The 11,959-nt window shown below is 29.2% G+C and overlaps 1 protein-coding gene across 1 annotated transcript; it reads left to right on the top strand.

The window, feature by feature from the left end:
* Positions 1–9,222: 9,222 nt before the first annotated feature.
* On the top strand, positions 9,223–9,903 carry LOC125844558 (cell wall / vacuolar inhibitor of fructosidase 2). Its single transcript, XM_049523868.1, has one exon. It carries the CDS (start codon positions 9,320–9,322, stop codon positions 9,881–9,883), a length of 564 nt encoding a protein of 187 aa, XP_049379825.1. The 5' UTR covers positions 9,223–9,319; the 3' UTR covers positions 9,884–9,903.
* Positions 9,904–11,959: the final 2,056 nt, after the last annotated feature.

Genomic DNA, 11,959 nt, shown 5'->3' with positions numbered 1-11,959 from the left:
CAATTTTTAAAAATACTATTCTATTACCATACCAAAGGTTTGATATTTTAAAGTTTCGATTTTGCGATACGGTAAATCGGTTATCATAGTTTGGTCAACTTCAACTTATATATATTTGTATAATACAGAATTATGATTTTGTTTTTTCAAGAAATGTCTCAATTATATCACAATATTAATACCTTACACACGTAAGAATATTCAAAAATAAAGTACAAATAGTTCTCTTAATTATAAGCAATGACCCAAATAGAACTTTTAAATCAAAGATAGATTAGTCAAAATTTCAACATTTAAATTATTAGTTACTATATAAAGCTGCTGGCGCCTTTCGGTTTGTTTTATTCAGGGGGTTTAAAAGTTTAATTAGCTTAATTATTTTACATGCTTCATAAAGGAATTTCTATTATTTTGCACCCATCGATTTATCCAAAACAATAGGAACAAATATTTTCCATTATTCATGCATCTACTTTTATTCCTTTAAAACTCAAAAGTTTGCTTGGTCATGGTAAGAGTTAATATTAAAATAAAATTCAAAACTTTTGAAAATTATTCTTGAAATAAGAAGCATTGTTTGGTGTTTTATTCTAAATTTTGTGAGTATAAGCATATCAAAGCACAAGTTTTATTTAAAAGAGAAGTTTACATGTCTCGCATAAGAAAAGTTAATTTCTCAAACGACACTCAACTAATAGTTTATGTTTCAAAAAATTACTTCACTTTATCTTGTAACACAAAAATCATTCATAGTCATTTAACTTTATTTTGAAATCAAAAGTCACTTAGCTATTTTCATTTCACATCAATGATGGTTAAACAATAAACTACTTCAATAATATAGTATTCTTTTCACATTATTAGTGTACATAACTTTAACCCAAAATATTTTGTTAGTCTAATTTCTTAAATCTTTCTTTTTGTGGTAACCCCCTTTTTTTAAAAATTTAATTCTATTGTTTTTTGTATACGTAACATTAAATTTAATTTATTAAATCTTCCTTTCTACGGTAACCATTTCTTCTATTTAATTCGATTGTTATTTGTGTACATAACATTAAAGTCTAATTTCTTAAATCTTCCTTTCTATGGCAACCCCTTTTTGCTTTTTAATGAGAATGTTATTTGTGTATATAACATTATAATCTAATTTCTTAAATCTTCCATTCTGTAGTAACCNCCCCCCCCACCCGCTCCTTTTTTTTTTTAAAAAAAATCGAATGTTATTTTTGTACATAACATTATGAGCTACACAATCTTTTTTTTATTAGAAAGGACTCTATTACACTGGGAAGTGTTAGGGTTTTGCCCTGATTTTCTTACCATAATTTAAGATTTATTTTTTCTTAAAGAAAAGATAAAACATTACCATAAATGTTTTTACTTTTCTTGAAAGGAAAATACAATATTCTTTCATATTTGGTTTATTCTCTCCTTTTAGGACTCTTTTTCTACTAAGAAAAGGTTTCAGGACTCTATAAATATAGGTTTGTTTCTTCTAACAAAAACAACAATAACATCCACAATGTAGTAATTTAAAAGTTTTGTTTATGGGGAGATTTTCTCTCCACAATTTTTATGTTTTTAATTAGTTTTTAATTATGTAGGTCAATTGGTCATATCAAATAATAATATTATGACTTTTAATATAGTTTTATGTGTCGTTTAATTTATCGTCTTATGATTTGCAATTGAATGCTTCCGCATAACGTCATATTCCTTTCATAACTCAACAGGAAGTAGGGATGAAAGAGACTAATAATAATAAACAAATAAATAAATAATAAAAATATTAAAATGTATTAAAATTATTTTCTTTAATATAAAAAAATGATCACGAAGCAAGATATGGTAGGTGCCTGCTACTTTTACTTGTTACGATGATCTATGTCTCTTACATTTATTTTCACCATGTGTATGGAACTACTTTGCTGAACAATTCATAATGAATTTTCTGATTAGAATTTGATACACCACAAAAAAAAAATCTAGAAAAAGACAACTCATATATACTATTTATTTATTTTAATAATAGCTAGACCCAATAATTCAAAAAACTGCCAAACTATTATTAATACTCTCTCTATTTCATATTAATTGAATTTTTGAGACATTTTTATTTTTCAAATTAACTTAATTGTTGAGTTTTCAAGACTACTTTTAGAGTGTTCTTCCAATTTTACCCTTCATTTGGATTTTCAATGTGATGACTTCAATAAATTTGACAATAATTAATAAGGGTAAAAATGGAAAACTATATTCAATTTATATCTTAATTTACTTTTTTTAAAGGGTGTGAAATACCTCAAAAATTCAATTAATATGGAAGGTAGGGAGTACCTTACAAAATCAAACTTATATATTTAGGTTAACCCCTTTTTTTCAGAGGAAAAATATTTTGAACTAAGCGTGCACAACAAGATCAAATATTTCTTGTCAAAGGAGGATTGTAATACGTTGTTTTTATAATATATCGTATTGTTATAGTGTATGTGTTGTATTAAATCGTATTGTTTTAATGAATATATATAATGTTTGTATATATAGATTGTATCTTTTTTAATTGTTACATAATGTCATACATCAACAATTTGTAAAATATATTTATGAGAAAAATAGGATATGAAGTAGAACTATTATAAGAAAAAAATATGAGGATAAGGTAATGAAGCAATTACATCAAATTATTTGTTTATATAAAGTGAGATTATTTGTCGTTACATAACGATGGATTTAATATATGGATACAATAAAATTTAAATAACAATCAAAACAAAAAACTAACGTATGATACAATATAATAAGTAATAACTAGAGGTGTCAAATGAATGGATTGACAAAATGAAGAATGAAAGGTTGATATTCATTCAACTTAAATGAGGTGCAGATGATGAGATTAGGCCATGTGATTAATTAGTTGTATATACACATCAAAGAGAAGAGAGAAGAATAAGGTCTATTTGAAAAGTCATCTGGTAACTGAAATTTGGTGTAATTATTGGGATAGTAATTATCTACTAATCAAATAATTGCATAGCCAATCAAATATATCAACATTGTAATTACACAAAATCTAATTACCAAGATGTCTTTCTAAACATGAACTAATTGATTTTTGATAATTTCACTCTTATCTCATCCAAATCAAATTCTCTTTTTTTTTTCTTTTCTGTGAATCTTATACATATATGGAGTTCAATAAAGTTTGGATAAGTTATTGACCCACTTATTTATTAGTTCAATTCATGAAAATGGGGTTATATATCGCTCAAATTGACTAATGAGAAATATTGTCAATATATTTTTAAAAAGACATTTTATTTTATTTAGGTTGTACTAAAAAATTATTCAAAAAATCAAATAAAGCAATTAAACTCAACAAGAATTTGATTATAACGTGCATTTTATCTCATTTCATCTCAAATCTTATAAGCTGATTAATAACTAGTCTATTCATTTACTCAATCTATTTTGACCCGTCCAAACATTTGGTAATCTAGTTAACCAATTTTAGCTTAACAATTAGATGTATCGACAGATAATAGAATAGTGACAAATATGATTATAATTTAAGAATAATTATTTGCCCAAAAAGAAAAAACTCTTTAAAAGAAGCACGAACTAGTCTTGGTGCAATCTCTCTTTTCTTTTCTTTTTCCTTTTTTCTTTAGGCTTCAAATTCCCTATAAAATAGTGTGAATATATTGTTTAAACATAGTTATACACTATTAATATATGGTTATATAATGTATATATGTAATGTATAAAGATGTATATGCAATGTATGCATAATGTATAAAAGCATATGTACCTTTTTATACATCATGTTGTACAAATTTTGAAAATGAAAAAAATAAAAAAAAGGAGAGGATTTTTATTTGTCCAAATTACACCGTTAAGCGGTATAAATTATTGTTGAATCAAATATAGAACCCAACTAAATTGGTGTCGAATTCCAAAATAATAAGATAGAAGAAATTTTACGTGTTCAATATAATGCTTGACTTAAAGTCTAAAATCCTTTGGGAACAAAGTTTTCTTTTTGAGAGTCAAACGATATGAATTTTGACTAATATTTTAAGATGTATTTTTTCATCATATTGATCTGAAAAGAGATACAATTTATAGTACTTTTCATATAGTTTTTGAATAGGCATAATACATATATTGGACCCTAAATTTGGCTTCAAATTTTAACTTTGACCTCCAACTTTCAAAATGCACAAACAGACACTTTAACTATCCAACTTTTAAATAAATATATACACGATTTTTGCAGCCAAAGAGCGTGAAATTCAAACTCTCCAACGTGTATTAGTGAGCCACTCAATGGCTTCCAACTAATTAAATATTTTACACGTCATTTTAGAACCAAAAAAATCAAAATTAATTTTAATTTATATACAAGAATCAAAATTAATTCCTCCTAATGGTCTTTAGAGCTTGGAGCTCATTGTTTGATGGAGCTTAGAGGTTTGTTGATGGCTAGCTTCTTGGTTTAGGTGTTTGTGGTTGTTGGGTTTGTTTTCATGGGGTTTGGGGGGGCCATTTGGATTCTTGCCGGAGATGGCGGATCTGATGGGTTTGGGGTCGGGTATTTGGTGGGTTTAGCGAGCTCGAAGCTCGTTCGCTTCATGGGTTGTGCTCCGGTGTGAGGAAGAAGGAGAACGGCTGGGTATTNATTTTAATTTACATACAAGAATCAAAATTAATTCCTCCTAATGGTTTTTAGAGCTTGGAGCTCGTTGTTTGACGGAGCTTAGAGGTTTGTTGATGGCTGGCTTCTTGGTTTAGGTGTTTGTGGTTGTAGGGTTTGTTTTCATGGGGTTTGGGGGTCATTTGGATTCTCGCCGGAGATGGCGGATCTGATGGTTTTGGGGTCGGGTATTTGGTGGGTTTAGCGAGCTTGAAGCTCGTTTGTTTCATGGGTGGTGCTCCGGTGTGATGAAGAAGGAGAACGGCTGGGTATTTTGTGGCGTTTTGCCTGAAAAAGAAGAAAATGAACAGAGGTTTGGTTTGCCGGAGATTGGCCGGAATTCGGGGGGTAGAGTTGTCATTTCAGCATTTTTTTACTGTTGTGGGACTCGAAAATTACTCCTACTCGCGCAGAATACGTGCACATCACGCGTTTTGTCAAGTAGGATTCGCGTGCTTATTTATTAAAAGGTTGGATAGTTAAAGTGTATGTTTGTGCACTTTGAATGTTGGAGGTCAAAGTTAAAATTTGATGCCAAGTTTAGGGTCCAATATATGTATTATGCCTTTTGAATATCTAACATTTATTTTCAAATATTAAATTGATGTAATCTAATTTAGCTTTAAAACTTAGTCAAATTGACTCTCGAAAAGCGTACCATAACAACTAAAAAGAAATTAAGGAAGTACTCCCTCCGTTCACTTTTACTTGTCATTTTTTCCTAAAATAAATTTTCATTTTTACTTGTCACTTTTGACATATTAAGAAAAGACAAAAAAAAATTTATGTTTACCCTCAGCATTAAATACTCTTTCTTCAAATCATTTTCCCAGACTTAATACTAAACATCATTTAATAGAGATAGTTTGGTAAAATACCTATATTTGTAATTATTTTCTTAATGAGTGTGTCAAGTCAAAATGTGACAAGTAAAAGTAAACAGAGAGAGTAATATTTAGAGGCAATAATAAATATAAGTATTTATAACAACACTCTATATAAATATCATAAAAAGTTTTGGCGACTCTGAATGCAATATCATTAATTCAATTGCCGATAATTATTTTTGTTGCATTACATATTATCGCTAAAAGAAAAAATTATTGTTGCTACATGTCTCTTTTGTAATAAAGTGGTAATTTGTACCAACCTATATAATAAAGGGCAAACAACATAATTTCACTAGTTTAGATTCTAATTACTAGTATTCACGATAGTTTTAAATATTAATTTTTATACCATATATATTTTATTGGTTGGATACATGTATCTTAACTCGACAAATGCATGTATCGAGGAATTGGCAAAGCATGATACATGTTTAATTAAGGCTTGTAACTAAAATGCTTAATTTAAGTTAACAATTTTTGAGTATATCTCATCTAACAACTTCAAAAAAAATCCAATTTATTTCATTTATTTTCGAGCAACAATAAAGTGACTTTTCTTTTCAGAAATTCAAATTTGTTTCTCTGAATTTTGAGCTTCCTCTTCCAGATATATGAATCCAAAATATGTTCTTCTTCCAGATACACGTATCAGAGATATGTCAATAGCTAGATACATTACAAATGTGTGTCTATTTATATAGCAAAACATAACTCAATTAGTGGAGTAAATCGCTCCTTTAACTGCTTTTGAGAAACTGTAGCATAACAACTTCCTAAAAAAAAATCAAAATTCGTGATGTCTTTTCCTTCCTTTTTGTGAGAAATTGACTAAGACAATGTAAATTTCATATGTCTATAACAATATATCTCAAAATAAACACAATATACATAAAAGTTAATAATCATTCAAGGTATATCTACATATACGTAACTAAGAATGCATCTAAATTAAACACAATATATACATATAAATTAGATACATACGAAAAATTTCCAGATACATTGTAATAACATAACAAATACATATTATAATATTAAGATACATGATAGAAGGTTAGATACATATGGCAAGACTCGGACACATAACAAAACAAATTGTGTCATATACATCCATAAATCTCTACTAACGCGTAAATCGATCTCTAATATATTTATTAGATACATACATTCTTAATTAGATACATTGATAAAAACTAAATACATATAATCGTATTACAATTATGTGTTAGATACATCTATAATGTGTCAAAAACCTGCGTAAATCTCCACTCATTGAAACTTTCCGATTATGTTCATGGTTGGTTAGGCATCTCACCGCAGCGGTGTTAATTTGCTTCACTTTTTGATTTGTCGATGTACTCATTACTCGTTGTGCTTAGATCCAACGGATATCCGCCAGATCTACCAAAAATTCGACATGAACACTCCTCCAATTATGCCTTTCGACCTCCTAATCGTCTACGCTGGTCTAAGTGGTTTCTCCACCTTCGATGCGATCTCCGGATAGTAACAATTTGAAAACGAAAAGATATAGATTAATCATATGAATATGCATTGATACATTTAATTTTAGAAAGGTAAGAAGCAATAAATTGATCAACATCTTGTACATAATATCAATTAATAAAATATAGGACAGAAAGTGTAATAATCTGTGACATCGATTTACAAATCGAAAGAGTAACCAAACAAAAATATAGGACAAAAAGTGTAATAAAGATAGGATTAATTAAATCATATGCACTAACAATAACGTAATGAATATTTTGTTATGGTTGACCAGTGCATTCACAATAAAAATAAAGAAAAATTAGCAACGAACAATTTTCACAACTAAACAAAAAAAAAATGTCATTAGTTTCATTAATTTAATGATAAATTATTAAAGTCGCAGTCGTGTAATTTAGCGATAGGTTAATTCATATTTCTTTATAGTGATTTTAGAATACTATAAAAAGTTACTTGTTTTTCTTTAATTTATTTACTAATTCTATTAATTATATAGGGTTATTTAATTAAATTACCTTTATATAGGATGATTTAATAATGGTCCATTAGCTGACATAAATCTCAACCCACTTGCATAAAAGATTTTATTGACTTTAATTTGATTTGTCAATTCAGATGGTGACAATCTTGCTTTATGAAGGATGGAATTACGTAATATGCACATGCATGATTCATTTTCACAATTATTCACAACTATAGATATTTCTTGAATAATGTGATAATAGTGCACATCTATCATTTCAAAATCCTGAATACATCTCTATAAATGACAATCCTTACATCCAAGACTGAACAAGAGCTAGCTTAGACAATTTAACATAACCCAACATCTGATATCATGATAGAAAAATAAATATCGAATTTAACTCAAACTCAAAAATTATTAAAATCATATTAACGAGATCATTCAACCCAACGATGGACCTTTCACCTCAAAAGTACTTGGAAAGTGGGTCATGTGTTCATGAAGTAGCTAAACCCTAGTATAAAAGAAACAAATATTCTAGACATCATGACTAATTGAAGGGGTCCATATTTTTCTAACAGTGTTACCCGTGAACTCATTTTGGAAAGTAGGCAACTTCCAAAAAGAGCCTATTAATTGTTACTGTCCCTGCCAAACAGAGCCTTACATACAACTAGGAGAAAACCTACAAAAAAAACTAAAAAGTCCATAATTTATATTGGTACCATAGATCGATAATGACTTTGAGGTGTGCAAAATCACTTTCATAAGAAAATATTTTACTTGTCAGTATGAGACTTTTCGACACGAATTTAATTTAAATCAAATCTCAATATGAATATCGACCGACGTTTGTTTAGACCAAGTAAACTTATTAGTGACAAACTAGGCCAGTAGGTCACTAGTAGGTCTCATTAGAGATGAAATATTCTTGAATAGATATCAAGAAAATAATTACTAAACCAAGCAATTATGCAAAATTGGGGAATGAAAAGATATTCTAGTTCATTACAGGGAATGAGATTTTCAACTTCTCTTCATTGTCCAAATTAGTTTTACCTCAAATTATATTGTCAACGCATTAAATATCCAGCCTTGGATGTTGAAGAATGAAAAAGTACTCACACATCTTTATATGGCCTTAGACAATCATCATCTCATGATCAGTTAGTTTAATTTAGGATTGAATTAACTCAATATTCATTTACTTTACACTAACCAAGATTCTTTTCATACTCAGTATAACTCGATCTCGAAATTTGTGATTAAGAAGTGGAAGGATCACATTCATTCCACCACAGCCCGCTAGAACTATTTTCCATTTTTCTCCTAACACATTTTATGAATACTCATCTTTCTTATTCCATTCATGGGACCTTCACTCTACATCGTAGAGACAATAGATTAAACTCCTTCATGTACTTTCTCTTAGAAATTTTGAAGAACCCTTGCTTTAGATTCTTAAGCTTATTTATGAATTCCGCTTCGACATCACCGAGTAGAAATTAATTCTTAAACTTCAAAAATAATCCTTATTCCCATTTAGAAAATTTCTAAAAAATAACTCCCCAAAAAGTGTATTTCTAGTTTTCCTATTCCCCACTTAGTAATTCTCCTTAGTATAAAAGATAAAGCAACCCCCTTTTCAGACAACAATATATTCTTTCTTTACTACACCAACAAATCTAACATCAAATCTCTTTTCATATACCTCTTCAAATCCAAAACAAGAAAAAAATATTTGAAAAGCAAATCAATATGTCTTCTAATTTCCACTTCTTATTGATTCTTGTTTTCTTGATTTCACTTCAACCAACAATTTCCACCTCATCATCATCAATTGATTTGATTCAAAAAACATGTAAGAACACAAAATACTATGATCTTTGTGTATCATCTCTCAAATCAGATTCCACAAGTCTCAAAGCAGACACAAAAGGCTTAGCAACTATCATGGTCAAAATTGGAATGATCAATGCCACAGCCACAAACACTTTTCTTTCATCACATGAATTAGTACTTAACACTACTAATTACACAAATAATGATGTGGTATTAATGAAGAAACTCCTCAAAGATTGTGCTGATAAATATGCATTAGCTACTAATGCACTTCAAGATTCACTTCAAGATTTGAATAATGAAGTTTATGACTATGCTTACCTGCATGTTATGGCGGCTGCGGATTATCCTAACGTTTGTCATAATGGATTTATGAGGAATCCAAGATTAGATTATCCAACTCAACTTGCTATTAGGGAAGATGGATTTAAACATATTTGTGATGTGGTTTTAGGTATTCTTGATGCTCTTGGTTGGTGAAAAAAAAAAATCCCTTTTTTAATTTATTGTTTTTTTTTTCATGTTATATGAAATGTAAACTTTTTCTATTATTTTGTGTTTGGTTTGTCTTTGTCTATGTGTAGATTTAAAGAAATGAGGATTTGTATGTTGCCTTTAATTGTTTACTCTTTTTATTCAGACTTTACCTTTCTATGCAAGGCACTTTTAGTCTATGAGATTTGAATTATACTTTTTTTAATTTATTGAGTTTCGAATATATTATTTATATATATTAGATAAGTTTTTAAATATAAATATAAATTGAAATCAAAATTATTAAAAGTGGTTAAATTTGACAATTGAATGATGCTTATCCCCTGCTTCTATATCCCAATGTATATAAATTATTGGCCAAATCCATCGGTGGCCTCCTAAAGTTGGCACTAAGTTTCACTTAGACACCTCAACTGGACGATGTCCATTTTAGACACCTTATGTAGGGTCCCGTTGTGTCATTTTGACACTTTTTGCTGACATGTCAAAGTGAGTGTGATATACTCAACAATAGAGCATGAAAGACTCAATTTAGTATTTTTTATTTTATTTTCTCTTCTTCTTCTCCATTTTTAAGGCCATTACCTCCCACCATTTTTTGAAGCTTAAACTCCTTCAATGGAGGTCAAATTTTTTTATTCAAATCCGTTTTCAAGTCATTTTTCTTCTTCTTCATTGTATTATTTTTCTAAATCTACAATCACCACTCTCCACCTTTTTCGTCGAAAAAATGGATATCAACACTCATATTTTGTATTTTTTCTTTCTTTCTCTCCCTCTTTCCTCCTCCTCTATTTTTCTGTCAAAACAACACCAAAATAGAAAGAAAAAAAAATCCGAAACAATTTTAAAAAGTAGATTAAAAAAATCATTGGATGTAATAGAGAAGATGACTACCATCGGGGCCGGGAGGGGGGGGGGGTAAATTAATTTTTTAGAATAGTACTTTTTTATTTAGTAAATAGACTTTTAAAATAATTTTTAACTTAAAATGACGCATATAATCATTTAATTGGTTGTGTCCCACGTCATCAACGAGTGTATTACACTCTCTTTCAGCTTTTTGCTAATTGTCAAAAAAGTGTCAAAATGACACAGCAAGACTCTACATGAGGTGTCTAAAATGAACATCGTCCAGTTGAGGTGTCTAAGTGAAACTTGATGCCAACTTTAGGAGGCCACCGATGACTTTGGCCTAAATTGTTTTTTTCTTATAAAGGGTGATCAATAGTCAATCATGATGATATAATTTGTTATTTAATTAATTTCTTTTACCAAATCTATTTGACTATTAAGTTGGCAAAAAGGAAAGAAACCAAAAAAGTGGGAAGATTTTTCCACTACTAATTGTATATATTCCCTGTTGTATGGCTGATCAGTGATTACTAGTGAGTCCAGCTTCATGCAGGTGAGTTGCGGCCTGCAATCCAAATGAAGGACGAGCAGTTGAATGACTTTTGGAAAACGTGAAAGAAATTTTCAACCGGTTAGAGAGATCATTTGAGGCTAGTTCGGAAAAATTCAATCACGCTCGCTTACGACCTTATCTTTCACCTAGATCCAGAGCTATTGCTTCAAAAATCAACTAAGCTCAGGAAGTCAGGTTAAGACGTCGATTTTGACAGAAGAGATGAAAAAGAATTCATGTCTTTAGAAGTAAATCACATTCTTTTCTTCTTCTGCCTAAATGCTTTTTCATGTCAGTTTATGTGACAATTTTTTTCTTTTAATTCTTTTAGTAAAGTGAAAAATAAATAAATTATCCCAACCGTTGCAACAATCCTCCTTTCTTTTTTGTACTTGCAATTGTTTATCTATATTTATATCTATATCTATCTATCTATTCTCATTTTACCGAGAACAAGTTTTGAATTAGTCATTAATCTTTTTGAAGGTTTTGCGAACTTGACCCTTACTCATAGATGTTGAAACAAATTGAAACGGAAGAAATATTTATATTCTTTTTAAAATCCAGTGTTGTTTTATACATTTACATGGAACAAAAATATAAATGGCACTTTTCAAAAATCATATCAAATAGTACTCTAACAATGACATTCT

Source organism: Solanum stenotomum, chromosome 11 (genome assembly GCF_019186545.1).
Source record: "Solanum stenotomum isolate F172 chromosome 11, ASM1918654v1, whole genome shotgun sequence".
NCBI lineage: Eukaryota > Viridiplantae > Streptophyta > Magnoliopsida > Solanales > Solanaceae > Solanum > Solanum stenotomum.
This window is presented reverse-complemented; position numbering and strand designations above follow the sequence as displayed.